Raw genomic sequence first — 21,361 nt, forward strand, 5'->3', positions numbered from 1 at the left:
TCCACTTTGTCGCTACCTTCAAGTACCTCGGCTCAACCCTATCAAACACCGGAGATTTCAAAGTTGAGATTGACCGGCACCGTGCCCTTGCGGCGTCAGTCATGCAGTCCCTGTGGAGACCATTGTGGCGCCACCGGCACATATCCGGGGGGACAAAGCTCCAGGTCTACAATGGCTCAGTCATTTCTGTCCTACTCTATGGCTCCGAAACCTGGCCGCCGAACAACACGCTGGCAGCCTGTCACGGGATCGCAGGGGACTCGGGCAGGGAACCACACCTCAGAGCAGGGATCTGGATCGAAAGCGCTTTATTGAGTTGAAACGGCAGGTGGGGTGTCGTTGGTAAGCCCCTGGCCCCGAGACAGAGGTACACAGGGCTGGGTGTCACCGGGACGGGTTGCAGGCGGGACGGGCCTCAGGCAGGACGGGTTCAGAGGTTACTCCAGCCGACTGGGTCCGGTCGTAACGAGGGAGGGGACAAATGTTACGGATGGGGTCCGGTCGTGGCAGGGATGGGGTCCGGGCGTGGCAGGGCTCCGCAGTGGTATGAGAGCCACAATCCCCCGGCGCCAGGCAGTGTGTGCCGCTGCCCTTTATAGGGATCTTGATTAGCGGCATCTGCTGCAGCTGGCGCCGATTACAATTGGGATCAGGTGTGAAACCCTGACACAGCCAGGCTTGATGGATTTGACTCCAGGGCCCTGAGGACATTAGAGGGCATTAGCTGGACCCATCATGTCACCAACAAGACCCTAAGGGATCAAACCCAGCAGCCCCCTGCATCTGGCCTCGCAGCAATGCGGCGAGTTCGATGGTATGGCCACATCATCCGCTTGCCTGCCGAACATCCCACAAGCTCCATCTTGGCCTTTAATCCTCAGCTAGTCGGATGGAGAAGACCCAGAGGTGCCCCCCGCACCCGCTGGCTTGATGTTGTGGCCCAAGACCTCAGGGCCTGCGGTGTGAGCCTGGCACAGGCACGACAACTTGCCAACGACAGACCCCAATGGAGAAACCTGGTAGCCACGGTTGGCTCTACACATCTCGTGCAAGAGGACTAACTAACTTCCTTGAACTCACTTTTCCTGTGCTCTTGCTTCCTTCCCCCAGACTGACCTCTCTCAAGAGACCCTTCAGCGATGGCAGACGCGGCACAGATCAAGAAAACTGCCGTAAAGGTCTTGTGCTGTGTGGAAAAAGTGTCCTCTTTCGCCTCCTCCATCGATCCCATTTTTGGCGTCGCCTCTGGTCGGGGTGGCACGCAAGGGTTTGACTGAAGAGGGTCACACCCTGCACAAGGATTTCCAGGCTATCCGCACCCAACTGGAGAACATCTCCCAGAAGAGCCGTGAGTGCCTGAGGCAGAATATGGTAGCATATTTTGACTCATAATTAAAACCAGGAATAGGTCATCCAAACTGCATTTTCATCTTCTGTCCCACCACGGGGAGCAGATAGGGGTTCAGTGTCTTCCTCGACAACACGCCGGAAAGAGCCGGGGAGCGAATCAGGAATGTTGGGTTTTAAGGACGATCGCTTCAACCCCCTGCGCCGCGACGCCCCAGCTGGCCTCTTCTCCGTCCTTCAGCAGCTCGATGCGGTAGTGCCTGGGAGGGGACGCCCGGCCATCGGCATCCGTTTGGTGAACAAATCTGTTTTTGGTTTAAAAGCAACACACAAAGAGTTTGAATTACGTGTGGCGATAGCTTATACAAATATTGAAATACTCACACCGAAACAGTCATTTTGAACTGTAACATGGAGCTTAACAGGTACAGTATCTGAACTGCCCCAATTGTTCTGACATAAGCAGTTTACAAGGTCATAATCCCACCTACTGAGATTTTACAATGTCTTTCAAGCTTTGCCAGAGTCAGTGAGTTTATGAAGTCGGAAAGATATGAGATGGGATAGGATATTATTTTATTAACCCCCAATTGAGGAAATTGGAAAAAGATTAAAAGGGCCTTTTTCTTGATGCCCCTTGGCTGGGAGAATTGTTTACCATCTTATTTTGCTCAAAGGTATTTCCGTATGAAACACCCCAGAGGCAAACTCTATATAACCTAAAGGCTGTACAACCCGGTGGCGTACTAAGATCGGGAGGGACACGGTGCCTGTTTGAGAAAAGAGCAGATCTCCGCCCTTTGCTAAACGAAACCGGAGAGACAGAAACACGTGTACCTGGTGTTTCCATCAAAGTACAAGGTGACACGGCCCGCAGCCAGAAAAAGCGGGCGAGTTTAGCCTGGTTAAATTTTGTTAAATTTAAATGGAAATGCAGGAGAAATGAGCTCCATCTGCTTCGCACAGGTATTTTATCATCCTTTCCTTGAACTCACTTTTCCTGTGCTTTGTTTCCTCCCCCCAGACCGACCTCGCCAAAGAGACACTGCTGCCATGGCGGACACCACACAGATCAAGGAAACTGTAGAGCTGGCCTTACGCTACATGGAGAACGTGTTCTCCTTTGCCTCCTCCTTCAGTCCCATCTTTGACGTTGTCACCTCTGTGATCAGAGTGGCCCGCAAGGGCTTGACCGCTGAGGAGGGTCACGCCCTGGACAAGGAATTCCAGCGTATCAGCACCAAACTGGAGAACATCTCCCAGAAGAACCGTGAGTGCCTGAGGCAGATCCACATCCAAGAGGTGAACGAGACCTACGGCAAACACGAGGAGTACATCAAGCACCAGTACGGTGCCTTCAACAACATGATGATGCAGGTGAAGGAGGATCCGGACAACTCCAAGAACCACATGGAGACCTTTACGGATATCTACGAGAAGGACAAGGCAGAGGATAGCCTAAATGTGTACTACCGCGGTGTGATGGACACTGGCACAGTGTTCGGAAGATCGCTGCTCAAGGTGTACCTTGAAAACTGCAACTCCGACTTGGAGATCATGGAGCACCACTGCTCCAAAGTTGCTCACCTGTTCCACATGGGCCTCATCACCCTCATGGCGTACACGGCGGTCACCGGGGACGACGAGGATGGGGAGCGGGAGAAGTGGGGCAAGAAGATGAAAGACATCCAGACCAAGATGCAGGAGGTGCTCAGTCAGTGCAAAGGCAAAGACGCCCCTTGACCTGGTTGGAGTTGATGTCCTCCAAGCTTGCTGGCTACAACACAGGGAACAGCACTGCAATGTGACCACTGGGCTCAGACAAATCATGTTATTGCTGAATTATAAATGTATAAAGCATGACTTATGACATTTTCCTCTGTATGACACTTTAACAACACTATCCCACCGCAAGTTTGACAATAAAAAAAAAAATTGAATTGAAAAAATATATCGTAGTGTCCGAGTTGATGTCTTCTACAATTACGAGTGGCTGGTAAACAAACCTTTCTTTTATTAGCAGAGTTACGTCAAAAAACCGACAACGAAAGCTGCTCAAAATCCTGTTACCTTTGCTCCTCTCGAACACTCTTGTGTGTGCAAACCCAGTCCCCTCACGCTCTCGTTCAAAACACATTCACAGCTAATAGGAAATAACAGAACTCTCAACAGAACTGCAAGGTTTCTACATAATATGTAGGGCGACTGAACTGCAAAATCTGAAAAAAAAGGAAAAAGGCAGGGTTCACCTTGGACCGGTCGCCAGCCAATCACAGGGACACAAATACAAACATACAACCATTCATTCTTCCATTCACACATCAAGAGCTATTCACACGTGGTCTGCAAGGGTAGCAGAGGAACACACACATGCAAACAGATAAACCTCCTCTGGATTGAAAGTGAAGGCCAACACGGGGCCTCAGGGTCTGCGGTCGGTCAAGAGGTTGGACGGACGCTAGAACCGGCAGACGGTTTCCAGTCCGGTTTCAAATCCGCAGTTTCTATATCCAACACGGCTATGAGGAATACGAGCGGCAGCCGAAAGCACCAAGCCCTTTTTCTTGATGCCCCTCGGCTGGGAGAATCGATAACCATCTAAGTGAGCTCAAAGGTGTTTTTGTTAGAAACCCCCCCCAGAGGAAGACTGCTTGTGTTTAAAACCTGCCGGGGTACAAAGTTTGGGAGAGACTCTAACATTGACCGAACGCTCTCAAAGCAGGCCACGGTGCCTGTTTGATGCCACACTTATTTTCAAATAAAACTTTTTCAAACAATCAATGATGTCCCCTGTGAGCCTGAGTACAGGATAAGCAGTAGAAGGAGGATGGATGGAGGGCGGTGTCAACACAGTCCCTGTCCCTGGATCATTTGGAACCAGTCTGCAAAGAAAAATTATAGTTTTTTTCATTAGACCCTCAGGATCTTATTTTGAAAAACAAGTATTCCTGCATTTAATTCTGTCGCGCCATTTGACACATCAGCTACCACAAGCCAGCCTTGAAAAAAAACAGCCAGAAACAAGATTCGCTGGAGAGCTTTTTCGGGAGCAAAGATGGAGCTGGCTAAAGCATGGCAGACTGACGGCAAAAAAAGAAAGCTTCATTTAAGAGAGAAAATACCAACATTCTTGAGTTACAGGTTCATTGCAACAAGTGATAAACAAGCTCCGCTATGCATTATTCGTGGTGAACAGCGAGCTAATGAATGGTGAATTGACACTATGGTGCAAAATTATTGCAATTTCCAAATTAAAAGTGTAATCGTTGCATTCAGATTAAATACTGACAAAAGGTTTTTTTATTATTTGAACCTCTAACCAGTCTCCAGAAACATGCATAAAACTGGTCCCTGGTACAAAAAATGTTGAAGACTGCTGTGTTCATGCATAATATTCCTCTTGTTAATGTAATATTCCTCTGGTTTAATTTGAATAATTTGATTGTGAAAGAAGAGTGAGAGCAAATGTTGCCTTTCTCTCCTGAATAATCCCAAATATAAAAACCACTGTGCAAAAATACAATAAACTAACTAACAACGCAGTATTTGAACCTCCTTATCTGTCGAATACAAAACTGAACTGAGTTGGTAGAGAAAAGGGACTATGACTCACGAGTTTTTGAACGATTCGTTCCGGACTCGCACATCTGTGATCCGGTCCGTTGGTTGCACTTGTTCAAGCCGCCTGAAACGCACCGATGACGCCGTGGAGCTTCCTCAGCGGTGCCGTGGAGTTTGTCCGAGGCGGGATGTAAAAAGCGGCTGAAAACACGGCAGTGAGTTCCCATTTTATTAAACAGCGATGGTTTTTCAGCAGCAAAAGCCTGCAAACAGTGTTTGCTAACAGTTTGTACGTCTCCATACAACGATTAGCGACTCACACCTCCACCCTTAGCCTTACCGGCGCTGAGGTCCGGTGTCCTCGGTGTGTGGAGTGGCTCCTCAAGCAGGAGTTTAGGGATTTGTCCGAGAGACAGAATTCAGTGGAAAAAAAGTTACATCTGGACTTCACGCTTGGTTGTGACCCGGGTTCTCAGCTCCAGTTTGTTCTCCAGAGACCGGACATTAGCTGGCAGGAAGCTAGCTAGCCGGAGGCTTTTAGCCTAGCATGTAGCCCTGGCCGCCTTACCGCGCTTGCGTCGCCGGCTCCGAGGCGCTGTCCTCGGGTCGGGTGACTCACTCGGGCTCGGTGCTTCAGGGCCTTCCTTGGGTTGGAAGCTCGTTCGACTCGTATTTCCAACGGAGTGCAAGGTGACCCCGTTTGCACCCGAGAAGCGTGAAATAGGTGAATTTAGCCTGGTGTTATATTTGAACGGAAATGCGGGGGAAATTAGTTCTGTCTGTTTTGCACAGGTCTTTTATCATCCTTTCCTTGAACTCACTTTTCCTGTGCTCTTGTTTCCTTCCCCCAGACCGACCTCTCTCAAGAGACCCTTCAGCGATGGCAGACGCAGCACAGATCAAGAAAACTGCCGTAAAGGTCTTGTGCTGTGTGGAAAAAGTGTCCTCTTTCGCCTCCTCCATCGATCCCATCTTTGGCGTTGTCTCGTCTCTGGTCGGGGTGGCACGCAAGGGTTTGACTGAGGAGGGTCACGCCCTGGACAAGGATTTCCAGGCTATCCGCACCCAACTGGAGAACATCTCCCAGAAGAACCGTGAGTGCCTGAGGCAGATCCACATCCAAGAGGTGAACGAGACCTTTGGCAAATATGAGGAGTACATCAAGCATCAGTACAGTGCCTTCAACAACATGGTGGCGCAGGTGAAGAAGGACCCGGACAACTCCAAGAACCACATGGAGACCTTTGAGAAGATCTACGAGAAGGACGAGGCCGACCTGAGCCTAGATGTGTACTACCGTGGTGTGATGGGCTCCGGCGCGCTGTTCGGAAGACCGCTGCTCAAGGTGTACCTTGAAAACTGCAACTACGACTTTGAGATCATGGAGCACCGCTGCTCCGAAGTCGCTCACCTGTTCCACATGGGCCTCATCGCCCTCATGGCGTACACGGCGGTCACCGAGGACGATGAGGATGAGGTGCGGGAGAAGTGGGCCAGGAGGGTGCTGGAAATCCAGACCAAGATGCAGGAGGTGCTCAGTCAGTGCAAGGACAAAGACGCCCCTTGAGCTCGTCAGAGTTGATGTCCTCTAAGCTTGCTAGCTACAACACAGGGAACAGCACTGCAATGTGACCACTGGGCTCAGACAAATCATGTTATTGCTGAATTATAAATGTATAAATTATGTCTTGACACATTTTCCTTGGTTTGACGCTTTAACGATATTATCCTGTCAATGTTGTGTGTACAGACTTGAGTTTGATAATAAAATATATGTATATATAGGGTGAGTGAACTGCAGGTTTGTGAAATTTGTATCACACGTTTATGTTTTACGCATGCACGCGCACACACACACACACAGACACACATATATTTCTCCCTGAACACAAGCATTATCCTGCCCTCAAATCATTTATTTACTCACGTGTGTCATATAGATATACAACCATTTGCTCTCATTCACATGTCCTCAGCCATTCACACATAGCCTGCAAGGTTAGCAGAGGAGCACACACTGGAGACGCAATTTCTTTTCCCAGACTTGTAAACTCCCGTGTTTTACAGGGGGAAGTTACGAGTTGGCCTCAAAGATGCGTTTATCTTGATCTCCTGTAGGGGGCGCTGTTTCACAGGGACGTAAAAATCATAATAATACTAATTACAATGCATTTCATTTGAAGGCGCGTCCTTAAAAGTTTGTCGTTTAAATCCTCGGCTCGCCGAAAAGTGAGCGAAGAATGTTCTCAAATCACCAAAGGAAGTTTAAATCATTATTTAGAGGTTACGATCCATTTTCGTCCTCCAAGGGCGCACTGAGTCCCCCGCACCGCCAGAGTTCTCTAGTTTCCGACCGGGGCGCAAAGACGTGAACGCAGCGTGACTCCCCTGTTGTCTGGCTGAAATTACAAGGCCTTGCAACTACCTGGAACACACACACACACATATATATACATAAACACACACACACAGTATCTGCGCTGGAAGTTCTTCCGAAGACCGTCACGGTTCACCGGGCGGACAAACTTCGACGCCGGAGAGGAGCTGTTGTTGTGGGGCGTTTGCGGGAGAAAACCCCGCTTCGTTCTCGGTGAGTTTTGACTTTTCTTTCCGTGCGGGACGACGACAGGCAGCGTAGCATCCCGGCTAACGTCCCCCTCATCTCTCCCTTTGAGGAAGAAGAAGACTAATTTAGATCGTAAAGCACTCGATAGGGAGACTTTTAAGGGGCATTTTCTGTTTTAACCAACGCAAACAAGAGAAGAGCGTCCGGTTTCCGGGGCGTGACCCGCACCCGAACGCAACAAGTTGACTTCTGTTTTCAACACAGCGATTTTGCACCTCGCACCTACCCCGCAACACACCCGCAAAAAACAAAAACAACCGAACCTAGATCTATGCTGCAGATAGAAAACCCCACTGGTAATAACGCCGTTTATTACGCGCGTCCACGATCGTAATAAGGTTTGCGGAGAGTCGGCTATAATGATACCATGGTGTTGCTCATTTCCTTGTTCATCTGATGAATTTTGAATTGTTCATTGTAGAAGTGACCACGCTCTGACTGAGCTGAGAAGAAGCTGCTTTAAAAAAAAGACAACATTGCACATACATTAGGAACATGCAACGTCAGAAATCCTCTTTGGGAAGGAGTCCATCACTAGGGACAGCTCATGGGAGATGTTTTGGAGAGAAGGTCATAAAAACCAGACTGAGATGGTCCAGTCGTGTGCGGAGGATGGATCGTAAGTGGATTTGTAGAGGGATTCTGGAGGACAACCAGAGAGATGTACGGATGGAATGAAAGAGGACATGAAGTTAGTTGGCGTGAGAGAAGAGGATGTAGAGAGCGGGGTTCGACGGGGGAGGTCCAGAGTAGCCGAGAGGGAAAAGAAGGAGAAGACGCAAAGAAATTAATGAATAAATGCAGGGATCCAAACGGCGGAGTCACTTTTAGGTCATTTGATCAAAAGAAAAAAAACAAAACCAGAAGGAAATTTGGAACCGATGGTGGAACCGTTGGTTCTTATTCTTATGGAAATTCATCGGGGAACATCACCATCTCCCCCTCTGTGCTCCAGGCATGCCTCTCCACGGCATCTGGCCGACGTGCAGGAGGTTTCATCTGGACTAAAGGAAGTGGAGGTGGTGTCGGCGACATGGGCAGCGAGGACAGACTGGAGGACGCCTTCGTGGCCGTCCTCCGGCCGAAGAGTCAAGTGAGCCTGAGCTCCAAGGAGTACAGAGCTAAAGCCTACGAGGTGCAATCCAAATACATCCACTCTCTGTCTCAATATTTAAATAGTTCAAGAAAAGTACTGCAAAGCGCTGCATTGATTGTCCCGTCCTGCGGGTTCATCTGGATTACGAGCTCCTCGGATTAGCGTCCGTGTTTCCGTGTCTCTGTGAAGATCCTGCTGGCCGAGGTGCCTCCAGAGGGGAAGGAGAAGAAGAGGAAGAAAGTCCTCCTGGCCACCAAGATCCCGACGGGGGCGGACAGATCCAAGGCCGTGTTGGATTACGTCGACGAGGCCGTCAGACCCATATCGAATAACCAAGGCTTTGCGGGTGAGGACGCCGCGTTTCCCGGCCCGTCCGAATAGAAGCTAGTTTTCTTGCTTGCTAGAAATGTCGTGACATCAACTCCGTTTTGTGTTTCAGGGAAACGGGTGGTGCACATGAGGAGATTCCATCTGGACGGCGTCAATGAAGGAGGGGAGGCTTCTCTTTTCGTGGTCCCGGTCGGCGTTAAAGGTGAGGGATGGGAAGCCCCGCTAGAAACCGCGGTTGCGGCGAATATTAACGTTTGGCTCCACGCAGACAACAGCAAGTCGGTGCACGTCGCCGGCGGCCCGAACTTCTGCTGCTTCCAGGACATCATGCGTGTCTGCAGCGAGACCAGCACCCACTTCTGCCCCGTCACCTCCAGGATGCTCCTGGCGTTAGACAGGTGAGGATCCGGGGTGGAACCCCCTTCCCGGCTCGCGGCGTTCTCGCCTCACGGTCTCTTCCTTCTTGCCTCCGCAGGTGGCTTGCAGAGCAGCACGCCGTGCCCCACGCCATCCCCGCACTGTTCCGGCCGGCGCCCGTCGAACGGGTGAAGACCAACGTCAGCAACCCGGCGTACGGCGGCGAGGGGAAACTGAGCGACGAGGGCCTGCACATGGGCTACACCGCCCTGGAGATCAAGAGCAAGATGATGTCGCTGGAGAAAGCAGACATGTGCGTCCTGAACCCGCTCTACGGCTCCGACCTGCAGTACACCAACCGGGTACGAGCGCCGCGTCCGCCGAACGTCTATCGCGCTGGAGCCGAGAACAACTTGTTCCACGGGTTTCTGTTTCGCAGGTGGACAAAGTGATCATCAACCCGTACTTTGGGCTCGGGGCGCCCGACTACTCCAAGATCCAGATCCCCACCAGGGAGAAGTGGCAACCGAACTGCGCTACAGAGGACAAGTGAGACACGCACGTCACTGCGGTACGATAGCACCGCCGTCGCAAACTGACTTATAACGTCTCCTCTGGGTGGCTGCAGGGAGCGCCAGTGGGTGGACGACTTCCCGCTCCACCGCAGCGCCTTTGAGGGAGACACCGAACTGCTCTCCAAGCTTCTGGACAGCGGCTTCTCGGTCAAGCAGCTAGACAGCGACCACTGGGCTCCCATTCATTACGCCTGCTGGTGAGTCTCTGGTGAGCTGGTGAGGTAACCTGGAATCGGGACTAGCGGTGACGGGGCGCCACCTTTGTGTGTTTCCTCCCCAGGCACGGCAAGGTGGAGGCGACCAAGCTGCTGCTGGAAAAGGGCAAATGCAATCCCAACCTGCTGAACGGGCAGCTCAGCTCCCCGCTGCACTTCGCGGCCAGAGGCGGCCACGGAGAGATTGTGCAGCTGCTGCTGCAGCACCCCGAGATCGACCGGGTAGGACGGGATTCCAACGCGTGCGAGACGTGATCGTAACCGTAAACAACAAGGCGGGATTTTTTTTTCTTTTTTTTTTCACCCCCAACAGCACATAGAGGACCAGCAGAAGAGGTCGCCGCTGCAGGTGTGCGAGGAGAACAAGCAGAACGAGTGGGAGGAGACTGTGAAACTGCTGCAACAGGCGGCGAGCAAACCCGTGAGTGACCCGTCCAACGCCGGTCGGCTCCTCGTGGAACGCGGATGCATTGGTGTGCAGAGGTCCGGAGCTGCCCAAAATACTGACGTATAAGGCCTAATATACTGAGAAATTATATAAGAAAGGAAAACATTTTGAATGTAGAAAAACATGAACTCAACGCTTTATCCGATTTTAACGTACCGTAATTTCCGGACGATAAGCCGCGACTTTTTTCACGTAAACTACGATGCGGCTAATGTATGGACTTTTTTGGGTGGGGGACGCTAACGAGCTTCACGCCGCTAAAACGTTTATCCTCGTCACATCGGACCGATGAAATGACCAGTAAATTCTGAGTCCGTTCAACTCCGACACCGAAGAAGACGACTTTGACGGTTTTGGTGCGCAGGAGGAAGCCAGAGATAGCGGTCGGCTAGCCGGTACGGCTTATATTGAGGTGCGCTCAATAGTCTGGAAATTATGGTATATCAGTCAGCTTTATTCGGTTATTTTACCCAAATGATACAAAACAACTGCACTTTTTTACATCAAATTCTTCTTAAAGCTACGTTTGTCAGTCGTTCCTGTGACAAAGAAAACCTCGGATAGGTTGTTATTCGCTTCATTTATCTGAAAAGACTTTGCAGCTTGTAACTGACTGTAAAAAGTAATGTGTGAAACACACTGCATCAGAAATATTTCATCCGACATCGGCAAAAAAAAAGTCTATTCACTGACCTGGGTAGATAAAGGAGGTAATTTAGACACACAAAAATATGAAGACGAGTTATGCGAGAGGGGAGAAGTACCATTTACTCAAGATGGAAAAGGAAGAGCAGGTTAAAGGACTAAAAGGCAAACAACTGCCTCTGCAGCGCATTGAGCCTTCAAAAACTGATTTATCGCGACTGAAATTCTAAAATTACGATCTAATTTCCTTTTCTGATTGAATGCCCCTCATATTTCCATCTGCTCTATTGTGCTGAACTGTATGTTAGCAGATAGCAGAGTAGGTGAGCACACACACGATGCACACACTGCGGTTGCATTTACACACTTCTCGGTCTTGATGCCTCTTCTTGTCTTTTTCCCTGCATATGCTTTTCATTTCTTCTCTCCTGCCGGCTCACATCTCGCCGTCAAAGAATACTTAGAATTTGCACGTGCTAACCAGCTAACCAGCCGGGAGTGTGCCGAGTATTGCTACGCAGACCTCGGTGGTCGTCGGCAGAAGTGACGCATCACGTCTTTAAAAACGACCTCCTTCTCGGCGAGGTGACGCTGCTGTGTGTGATTCTCATCTCACAGTATGAGAAGGTGCGAATCTACCGCATGGACGGCTCATATCGTTCCGTGGAGCTGAAACACGGCAACAACACGACGGTGCAGCAGATCATGGAGGGGATGCGCCTCTCCCACGACACCCAGCAGTACTTCACCATCTGGATCTGCTCGGAGAACCTCCGTGAGTTCTCCGCCCCATTTCCTGCAGCTTTGGTGAAAACGCCGATAATACAAGGTTTCTGCTGGTCATTCCAAAAGCATTAAAAATCATTCAATAGATTTTGGAAAAATTAAGGCCTTAAATTGCATTAAAAAGCATTCAATTCAACATCTAGAGGAGTTAAAAATTCAGATACACTTCATGGAGAAAAACATTGTTATTCGTAATTTATTTTGATGAGGGTTTATCAACATTTAATAATTTTGATCAGAATAGTGTAATAATGGATGATGATTGTCAGGAGGAACCCTTTAGTTGGCGTCTGTTTACGCCCGCTGTTCTGATGGTGCACGGAGTTACAACACCGAATGTTGAGCATGGAGAAGCGGTATCGTGTCGGGGAAAACGGGAAAGTCTCATTTTCAACACAAGCTGCAATTAGACATGGGCATTCAATTTGTTTACAGTGGAATTAATTAGCATTATATTTGATTTGTAGATACCTGCAAAAAACCTGTGATTGCTTAGCGATGCACTAGCCGCCGCGCATGTGTGTGTGTGTGTGTGTGTCACAGACCTGCAGCTCAAGCCGTATCACAAGCCCCTGCAGCATCTCCGCATCTGGACCGAGATCGTGACGGACTTGACGGTGCTGGACCCTCAGAGAGAGACGCCTCAGCTCTTCCTGCGCAGGGACGTCCGCCTGCCGCTGGACGTGGAGAAAAAGGTGGCCGGCCTTTTCAGGGACACCGTCTGCACGAGTTATATCCGTGAAAATGGAGGGTTAAAATTAAAAGGACAGAGTCCCTTAGTGGCTGTTAATTTCCAGGTGGAGGATCCGCTGGCCATCCTCATCCTGTTCGACGAGGCTCGCCACTGCCTGCTGAAAGGCTTCTTCCCCGCCCTGGACAGCAAGCTGATCACCCTGGCCAGCCTCCTGCTGCAGATCATCTACGGCAACTACGAGAGCAAGAAGCACAAGCAAGGCTTCTTGAAGTAAATCAGAAGGACCCCTCGTTGGGTTTCCTCACCGGCCTCAGTCGTGTTGTTCACAGGAAGTTCACGTATTTTCTTGTGTTACCGTCTTGTTGTTGTTTTCCCACTAGTGAGGAGAACTTGAAGTCCATCGTGCCGATTTTAAAGGTGAAGAGCAAAGCGTACCACTGGACCAACAGGATTCTCCACGAGTACAAAGTGCGCTGAAATCTCACGGCCATCGCCGGTTCTGGTTATCGCTCCCCGGCTAACGCTGCCTCTGTCCGCCAGGCGCTGAGCACCAGCGAAGGGGTCAGCAAAGAGATGCACCACCTGCAGCGCCTCTTCCTGCAGAACTGCTGGGACATCCCCACCTACGGAGCCGCCTTCTTCACCGGCCAGGTCTACACCAAGGCCAGCGCCAGCAACCACAAAGTCATCCGCGTTTTCGTCGGCGTCAACACCAAGGGTCTGCACCTCATGAACATGGAGACCAAGGTATGAGATGTTGCGACGGGTCGGGTTAATTGTGTCCCGAAATGTGGAGTGGAATGTCAGGGGTCAGAGGTCACCGCTGTGGCTTCACAGCAACAAGGTTCCTGGTTTGATACTGGTTCTGTATCTGGGTTCTCCTGCCCTTTTTTGAGACGTAATTGTCCGTCGGCGTGGATCAGAGGGTGAATGGTTGGACGTATTAATGTGACGCCCTGTAATTGACAGTCTCATCATAAATATTTATGAACGACGGCGATTGTTTACGGTGTAACGGGAAACCGTCGCACCTCCAGGTCCTCCTCATCAGTCTGGAGTACGGCACCTTCATGTGGCAGCTGGGACACGCCGACCAGTACTTCCAGATACACAGCGGCGAAAACAAGATGAACTTCATCGTGCACACAAAACAGGTCACTGCGGCGTAACCTCACCGCGCATCCTCTGTTGTTTCTACCGCTTTGGGATGAGGAACCACGTGACGATTGCGTCTGATGTTTCCTCGCAGGCCGGCCTCATCGTCAAGCTGCTGATGAAGCTGAGCGGACAGATCACGCCCAACGATAAAGGCGTCGCAGACAAATACGCTTACGGCTGAAAGAGATCGCAAACACAAAAAGAAACTCGAAGATGAAACAGCGGCCAAAGAGCTTTGGCCCTGGAAGGGTCGACTCTGCATCTTCGTCGGATCGCTTCCCCTTCACCGCTTGGATGAGCCCTATATTGTCACGGCATGTAAATACGTTTATTTAATGTTTTGTTGTAATAAACCTGACGTATGAATCGGGGTTTGATTGACCTGTTGTTGTTTTTTTTAATGTTTGAACCGATTGTGTGTTTGTGTTGTTGCAAAACATATAGAATACCATACAGTTCATATATGTATCTATAATTTATATTGATTAGGCTTCCCTTGGATGGATGGATGGATGGATATTGATTGAAGTCACAGAGATACGAATATGGTAGTGCAAAATGAAGCAAAAGGCATATTTAATCGAAATTAAAAAAATATATATATAAATATATGTATAAAAAATATATTATCAATTATGAAATTATTTTAAATAAATGTGAGCAAAGAGGGTTTGATGGAAAAAGTCAATTTGCCTGAGAGGAAAAGCCGAAAGGAAAAGATTTTAAATACATAACAGTAAGCTAGCAGTTATTAATTAAACCCCTTTTTCGTGTTTTCTGGGCAAAAATTAAAGAAAACGTTTCTAAAAGTCAAATAAAGTCATCAACCTTCGATTTGTCGTTTCGCTCGGCGGGAGTGACGTCATATAGGCAGACATGGGTTCAGTCGGCGTCAGCCAATCAGAGCCGCAGCTGTTTGACTGACACCAGACCGGCAGCCAATGGGGGAACTCGCCGGGTCAGGCGGGGGCCGGACCGGCGCCGGCGGAGCCGGGAGATGCGGAGCGGCGGGGCCGAATATCAGCAGGTGGGACGGACGGGGATGCCCGCCGCCTTCACGACAACTCTTCGCGGGGTCCCACGTCTGCTTTTACCCGCAAAAAAACGCGCCGGGGAAACGACAAGATGTCCACCCACCTGTACCAGGTGAGCAGCAAACTGCTGGCCGAGAACCTGACCTCCGTGGCGCTGGCGGCCTCCGTCCTCACCCTCACCCTGGGCTACCTCTCCAAGGTGCTGCTGCGACACGCCGCCGACAAGGAGCTGGTAGGAGAAACGCGAAATATTTATCTCGTCCGGGTCCAAAAACCAGTAATAAACTTTTTTTTTCTCGCTCCTGGCAGAAATACCCCCCGTACATCCCCTCCAGCATCCCCTTCCTCGGGCACGCCATCCCCTTCGGGAAGAGTCCCATCGAGTTCCTGGAGAACGCCTATGAGAAAGTGGGTGAGACAGAAGTCCCCAGAAAAAACAAACAAACGAGAAAAAAATTAAGTAAATCGAATTATAATTTATACATGCATGAAAATTACCTAAGGTTTAAAGCGTTGCTGTGGGTTATTCCTGCTAAAAATGTCATAAGATTGTTTTTTTGTGCAGCATTTTTTTTTTTAGATTTAAAACTCACAAATGGACCACTTTTGAAAAAATGATATATTATTCTTAAAATTTGAAGAATCTGTTACTGTCATTTAATTGTTTCTATTTTAATTTTGTCTTATTTAGATTTTTTTTGCACACCTTCAGCCGGGAGTCTACACAACTTAGTTATGCTTGCATAAAAACAATTAAAAAAAAGTTGCGTTTTGAGAATACTTTAAAAAAAAAAAAAAGCAGTTGCAAGGTGCTTCCTCAAAGTCTGAAAATAGAGAGGAAACATCCCATAATGAGCAGGATACCACTGTGCTCCTGGGGTGTTCTGCGCACACACACATGCTACCACACAATACTGACTAGTTTAGTGACTATGCAGCTACTGACCATATTCATTTTGACATAATAAGCTGTGTACTTCCTGTTGATATGTTTAACATCTGCTGCTCTTTTGCACTTCTGGATAAATGCTGATCTGTATTTCGTTGCTTTGTGCTTGCACGTGTAGTGACAGTAACGCCCCTCTCCTGTGCCTGCCTCCACAGTACGGCCCCGTGTTCAGCTTCACCATGGTGGGGAAGACGTTCACCTACCTGCTGGGCAGCGAGGCGGCCACGCTGCTCTTCAACAGCAAGAACGAAGACCTGAACGCAGAGGACGTCTACTCCCGGCTCACCACTCCCGTGTTCGGCAAGGGGGTCGCCTACGACGTCCCCAACCCGGTGGGTTCGCGGCAACGTTCTCCTCTCGTTCCTCCTCGTCTTCTAACCCTGGAACCTTCTCATCCAGATCTTCCTGGAGCAGAAGAAGATGCTGAAGACGGGGCTGAACATCGCCCGCTTCAAGGAGCACATGAAGATCATCGAGGCGGAGACACTGGAGTATTTCCAGAGATGGGGAGACAGCGGCGAGAGAAGTACATACTCTCTTGTTCCAGGGTATTTGTAGGATTTTTGTCAACATTTAAAAGCATGAAGCTTGGTTTTGTTTGAATTGTCACTATTCATTAAAATGGCAGCAAAAGCCGCAAGACACAATCCTAAAGAAAGCATGGAAGGTGACATGTTTTTTTGATTTTTTTAACCCGATTGGCTCCAGACCTGTTCGAGGCGCTGTCAGAGCTGATCATCCTGACGGCCAGCAGCTGCCTGCACGGCCAGGAGATCCGCAGCATGCTGACGGAGCGCGTGGCCCAGCTCTACGCCGACCTGGACGGCGGCTTCAGCCACGCCGCCTGGCTCCTGCCCGGCTGGCTTCCTCTGCCCAGCTTCAGGTGGGGTCTCACCCGGCGCAGGAGCTGAGAAACATACATCGCTTCTTCCATCGCGTGTAGTTTTGTGCAGCGATGTTTATGTAAAGTACAAATCAGGAAAAAACCTACTCTTTGCACGTTGCGGCGGGAGATGATCTCCACTCATCTTCTTCGACGTGATTGGCTCCTTGTTCTTTTAGGAAGAGAGATAAAGCTCACAGAGAGATCAAGAACATCTTCTTCAAGGTGATCCAGAGGCGCAGGAGGTCTGAAGAGAAAGTGGACGACATCTTGCAGACGCTTATGGATGCCACATACAAGTAAGACGGGTGCCGAGCCGCCGCCTTTCCTGCCTCAGGAAGGGTCAGATTCAACACGAGTTCTCCCTTGGCTCCTCAGGGACGGTCGCCCCCTGAACGATGACGAGATCGCCGGCATGCTGATCGGCCTCCTCCTGGCGGGGCAGCACACCTCCTCTACTACCAGCGCGTGGATGGGCTTCTTCCTGGCCCGAGACAAGGCCCTGCAGGAGCGCTGTTACGCCGAGCAGAGGGCGGTGTGCGGCGAGGACCTGCCTCCGCTCAGCTTCGAACAGGTGAGCCGCCGCTCCGGCTGGAATAACGGTTACCGTGGTGAGGAAGTGATCGGATTTCGTCTCGTTTCTCGCCCTCAGCTGAAGGACCTCAGCTTGCTGGAGCGATGCTTGAAGGAGACCCTGCGTCTGCGCCCTCCAATCATGACCATGATGAGGATGGCTCGCTCTCCTCAGGTACGACCAGGCGAGCTGCAGCGAGGAATGAGAAAACCCAACGCCCGCTAGTTAGCTTAGCATGATGGTAGCTTTAATAATTTGAAAGCAGATTAAAACCATCAAGAAGCAGCCTCATAGCTGTACTCAATTAAAATACATACATACTTTTCCTAAAAACAGCTCGTGGCTTTACTCCAAAGACAGAAAACACCTGAAAATGTCCTCCAGTGAAAGCTTTTTGAAATTTCAATTTTCTTACTGAGTCCTGAAACACTTCAACATTCATTGCATTTTAATAACCTCTTATTGCAAGGACTGTTAAGGAATAATCTTGTTTTCATGTTAACATACTTTGTGTGTCCGTGCTCAGACTGCGGCAGGCTACACCATCCCCGTGGGCCACCAGGTGTGCGTCTCCCCAACTGTCAACCACCGTCTGCACGACACCTGGGCGGAGAGGATGGAGTTCGACCCCGACCGCTACCTGACCGACAACCCGGCAGGCGGGGAGAAGTTCGCCTACGTGCCTTTTGGAGCTGGTGAGGAGAAATTGAAGATGCCTCTGCTTTCTTTGTTCACTGAACAATGTTTAAAATATAAAAATAGATCCTCCAGGGATTTCCTGTCCTGACACTGAAATGCTAAAAGGTGAATCGTAGAGTGTAAATGAGCAGAAGTGAGAAACCAAGTGCGCACCCAAGTGGTTTGGGATCAGAACGGTGCATGTGCGCCATGCTGTTTTTTGCCAGGGTAACATGTTTTGTATGTTATAAAGAATTTATTTCTGGTCTTTAATACGCTGATGATTTTTCTTTTTTCTGTGTTTTTATCTCTAAAGATAAATCAGGAGTTACAACCCATTCAAACTGAAACCTAATAAGTAATAAGTGTTATGACTACTTCCTGTCGTCTCCTTCAGGCCGACACCGCTGCATCGGGGAGAACTTCGCCTACGTCCAGATCAAAACAATCTGGTCCACTTTACTGCGCATGTACGAATTTGACCTGGTGGACGGGTACTTCCCCACCATCAACTACACCACCATGATCCACACGCCTAACAACCCAGTCATCAGATACAAGAAGAGGAAGCTGTGAGGAGGAGCGGAGGGGCCGGCGGAGGGGAACATCCTGACCGGGACCTAATTTAGGCGGGAGCGCCTCGACCTTTTTCTGATGTCCAGCCGCTTTCGCGCGAGGAGGCTCTCTGCAGTTCGAGTTTCCAGAGATAAAGCCATTTCTCCGACTCCCGCCGAGCACAGCTCCCCAGGATGCGCCTCTCACAGAGACTGATTTGAGGATGGGAAATCCACGTCTGCCGAACGGACCCTCCGTCCAGACACCCTCCTTGTGAGAGGGGGTCTGAGTCGGGGTTCGTTGTCATGACAGCAGGTCGGAGAATTTTATAGAGGCGCGTGTTTCAGATTAGATATGGAAACAACAGTAATCCTTCCAAGACCTGAGTGCTTGTGGCCTTCCTGTAGAACGATTGTGCACTGATTGCAAACACGCATACATTTAAGGGACTGCATTGAGGTCAATGCTTGAGTTACAAACAGCTGAGATTCATTAGATACTGAACAGAATAACACAAATAATAATCATGAATAAAGACTGAAACACATTCAATGTCACTGCAATCTCTTGTCAAGTAAAACACAGGCGGGCTATTTGTGGTTCAGGCAGATATTTGCGGGGGTGAAAAATAAAGCTTATGTTAATAACTTTTGGAGTATTTTTAGAAATAAAAATGAGTGAAACCATGAAGTGTCTGCTGTTTTGTTTTTTTAATCACATTTTCTCACCAAGTGTGGGAGCCAGGGATCAAGAAATATGTTGGATGCGGGGGAAGCTGCACCATGTACTGATAGTCCAACTAGATTTCAGGACAAGAAATGTAGTTTTTGCCTGGACATGGCTTCCATCCGACAGAAAAGTCCCTTTATCTGACAGCATTTTATGTACCTTCTGCTTCAGAAGAGGGGCTGCAGCCAATCCCAGCTGGCCGTGGGGCGAGAAGCGGGGAGAGAAAAGTCAGCAGGAACCCTCCTGCCGGGAGGCGAGGGCTTAGAAATCAAATAAATTCCATCTAAAAACCACAGGTTGGTATTCACTCACTTGGAAAGGAATCCTGAATCTGCTCCGGGTCTTTTCACTGCTGGAAGATGACAGAGTTGTTAAGTCATGAGAATCCAGCAGCGTGGATTCCCCAGCTGCGAATGAGGGCACCTGGATGTTTTTCCTGCACAAACTCGCCAGCCAAACAGTCAAATCCCCTTCAAATATTGCAGTTCTCTTTATTTCAGTTTTTGACAAAATACCCAGAAAATTCAAAGCTCCTACGCTTTACAAAAATACGTTCTCTACAAATGTCGTCTGTAGTCGGTCTGGCCTAAACAAAACACAGTGTAGTGTAGGATCTCCGTTAGCAGCCTCCGGAACAAAGTAACCCAAACAAAACATTCTTGTACTTAACGCTCCACCCCACCCATACAGCAGGAACATAAATTAATCACCAGTTTAAATTAGCAGTCAGACAAATATACATGATTGTAGATCATCCACAACAAAGAGGCGTATTAAATTACAAGCGTTTTTTTTTTTGTTTGTTTTTTTTTTGTTTTTTTTTTCAAGTGCTGGCGAGGAAAAGCCCAGGAAACATGTCGTACGCTAGATTTAATTTAATTTAAAAAAAAAAAAAAAGAAAGATGTTTTGGTCCACGAGTGAAGATGCAGTTCACGCCAGAGTGGTGGAAAACAGCGGAGCGCTCAGCACGAGGAAAGGCAACTGAGTTTCTTCAAGCCAGGGCGACGTCTCGGCGTCTTTTATCGTCTCAAGCCAAAGTGCAATTGCGCGTATGAAGAAGAAGCACCTGTGGAGGAGAGAGAAACAGTCGCTGCTTCAACACTCCCCCAGTTTGATGGCGTGTGTGTGTGTGTGTGTGTCTGTGTCTACAGGTTACCTGATGTAACGCTGCCTAGCCTCCTCTGCAGGGCCTCCAGGCGGGAGATGTAGTCAGTGAGCGCCCGGTCGGGGTCGTAGCTCTGCAGGTGGGAGCAAGTGAGATGTCCCGGGTCTGCAGCCAGGTGGAACCTGCATAAACACACACACACTTTAATACCAGTAATACACTGAAATCTATCTGTGAATTCACCAATGAGGGTGTTCATGATCTCGGCCGTACTTGTGATGCGTGGAGGAGACGGCCGATCGTGGGGATTCGCGTCCGCTCCGTCCCTGGCTGCCGGAGACGCCCCCCGGTCCTCTGTACACGTCCACGCCCCCCGGGTGAAGGTAGTGCGAGTCCCTCCCGTCAGTACCTGAGGCGGGTGGAAATGTGGTCAAACATGGCTTTTTTTCAAAGTATCCACATTGGATAAGACTGAAATTCTGGATATATCGCCATATCCCGGCTCACCTTTCGGTATTGCGGATTTTTAATTCTTTCATATCAATTTAATTTTGTGTATTTTTCGCCATATCACACGTTTTTGCAGGATAAATGTATTTTGATATATCTATAGTTTACATTTTTTATGGTAAAATAAGTTTTTTAGTCTAAAAAAAAAAGTTTAAAAAAAATCAAAAACATTACAAGAAATAAAATACTGCACATGGTGTACAGTAGAAGCGTCGACGAAATATCGTAAGTAGAAAACAGATGTGTCCCACTTTTATTGTACTATTTTACCCACGCGAGACCATACACGGCACGCTATTGGCCGATGGATGGAAGGTGTTCTGTATGCTGGGTTCTGATTGGCTCAGCGGCTGTAGCAACATTCTCTGCATCCCCTGGGCAAAGCATGCATTCGGCATCTCTGCTCGTCCGCTTCACATCAACGTGCCATCTACTCGTAGCGCTACTCTTGAGCTTTTGTGTTTGTGTGAATGATATAGGAGGCGTTTACAAGAGTGGGGAAGGT

At 49.2% G+C, this 21,361-nt stretch overlaps 4 protein-coding genes and 1 pseudogene across 9 annotated transcripts in view; 4 read left to right on the forward strand and 1 right to left on the reverse strand.

The window, feature by feature from the left end:
* The first annotated feature begins 2,400 nt into the window (after window positions 1-2,400).
* LOC147216133 (protein rapunzel-like) lies at window positions 2,401-3,090 on the forward strand. The gene has a single exon (XM_086177584.1). It carries the CDS (start codon window positions 2,401-2,403, stop codon window positions 3,088-3,090), a length of 690 nt encoding a protein of 229 aa, XP_086033710.1.
* Window positions 3,091-4,987: 1,897 nt separating this feature from the next.
* On the forward strand, window positions 4,988-6,698 carry LOC147216134 (protein rapunzel pseudogene; annotated as a pseudogene). Its single transcript, XR_015109144.1, has 2 exons — window positions 4,988-5,123; window positions 5,760-6,698. The product of XR_015109144.1 is annotated as a protein rapunzel pseudogene (transcript).
* Window positions 6,699-7,272: 574 nt separating this feature from the next.
* On the forward strand, window positions 7,273-14,207 carry krit1 (KRIT1 ankyrin repeat containing). The gene is made up of 17 exons (XM_086178462.1): window positions 7,273-7,498; window positions 8,490-8,669; window positions 8,820-8,976; window positions 9,070-9,162; window positions 9,229-9,358; window positions 9,436-9,679; window positions 9,757-9,866; window positions 9,946-10,089; window positions 10,173-10,329; window positions 10,421-10,528; window positions 11,819-11,975; window positions 12,530-12,681; window positions 12,784-12,950; window positions 13,061-13,148; window positions 13,221-13,427; window positions 13,718-13,834; window positions 13,930-14,207. Exons 2-17 carry the CDS (start codon window positions 8,568-8,570, stop codon window positions 14,017-14,019), a joined length of 2,223 nt encoding a protein of 740 aa, XP_086034588.1. The 5' UTR covers window positions 7,273-7,498; window positions 8,490-8,567; the 3' UTR covers window positions 14,020-14,207.
* Window positions 14,208-14,790: 583 nt separating this feature from the next.
* On the forward strand, window positions 14,791-19,201 carry cyp51a1 (cytochrome P450 family 51 subfamily A member 1). Its single transcript, XM_086177822.1, has 10 exons — window positions 14,791-15,104; window positions 15,182-15,280; window positions 15,977-16,153; window positions 16,221-16,347; window positions 16,530-16,704; window positions 16,884-17,003; window positions 17,083-17,278; window positions 17,357-17,452; window positions 17,805-17,973; window positions 18,354-19,201. Exons 1-10 carry the CDS (start codon window positions 14,964-14,966, stop codon window positions 18,530-18,532), a joined length of 1,479 nt encoding a protein of 492 aa, XP_086033948.1. The 5' UTR covers window positions 14,791-14,963; the 3' UTR covers window positions 18,533-19,201.
* Window positions 19,202-19,323: 122 nt separating this feature from the next.
* The window catches only part of akap9 (A kinase (PRKA) anchor protein 9), a 54,180-nt gene continuing 52,142 nt past the window's right edge, over window positions 19,324-21,361 (reverse strand). For 4 of the 5 annotated variants that reach the window (XM_086178466.1, XM_086178465.1, XM_086178467.1 and 1 more), the window contains 3 exons: window positions 20,620-20,755; window positions 20,398-20,528; window positions 19,324-20,307 (listed from right to left, as the gene is read on the reverse strand). In XM_086178466.1, coding sequence (XP_086034592.1) covers window positions 20,261-20,307; window positions 20,398-20,528; window positions 20,620-20,755 — 314 coding nt within the window. In that variant the 3' untranslated portion in view covers window positions 19,324-20,260. The remainder of the gene's footprint in view (window positions 20,308-20,397; window positions 20,529-20,619; window positions 20,756-21,361) is intronic. The other variant, XR_015109187.1, reaches the window with a different exon arrangement.

This window comes from Fistularia commersonii, chromosome 30 (assembly GCF_037954325.1).
Source record: "Fistularia commersonii isolate RoL2024-O1a breed Wild chromosome 30, RoL_Fcom_v1.0, whole genome shotgun sequence".
Lineage (NCBI taxonomy): Eukaryota > Metazoa > Chordata > Actinopteri > Syngnathiformes > Fistulariidae > Fistularia > Fistularia commersonii.

Excerpts from the sequence above, each read along its gene's own strand:
- LOC147216133 (XM_086177584.1), top strand. The coding sequence starts at position 2,401 with ATGGCGGACACCACACAGATCAAGGAAACTGTAGAGCTGGCCTTACGC.
- krit1 (XM_086178462.1), top strand. The coding sequence starts at position 8,568 with ATGGGCAGCGAGGACAGACTGGAGGACGCCTTCGTGGCCGTCCTCCGG. Across the intron at positions 9,359-9,435 it reads ATGCTCCTGGCGTTAGACAG|GTGGCTTGCAGAGCAGCACG; the intron begins GTGAGGATCCGG and ends TTGCCTCCGCAG. Across the intron at positions 12,951-13,060 it reads CACAAGCAAGGCTTCTTGAA|TGAGGAGAACTTGAAGTCCA; the intron begins GTAAATCAGAAG and ends TTTTCCCACTAG.
- cyp51a1 (XM_086177822.1), top strand. The coding sequence starts at position 14,964 with ATGTCCACCCACCTGTACCAGGTGAGCAGCAAACTGCTGGCCGAGAAC. Across the intron at positions 17,279-17,356 it reads CTCCGCTCAGCTTCGAACAG|CTGAAGGACCTCAGCTTGCT; the intron begins GTGAGCCGCCGC and ends TCTCGCCCTCAG. Across the intron at positions 17,974-18,353 it reads CTACGTGCCTTTTGGAGCTG|GCCGACACCGCTGCATCGGG; the intron begins GTGAGGAGAAAT and ends CGTCTCCTTCAG.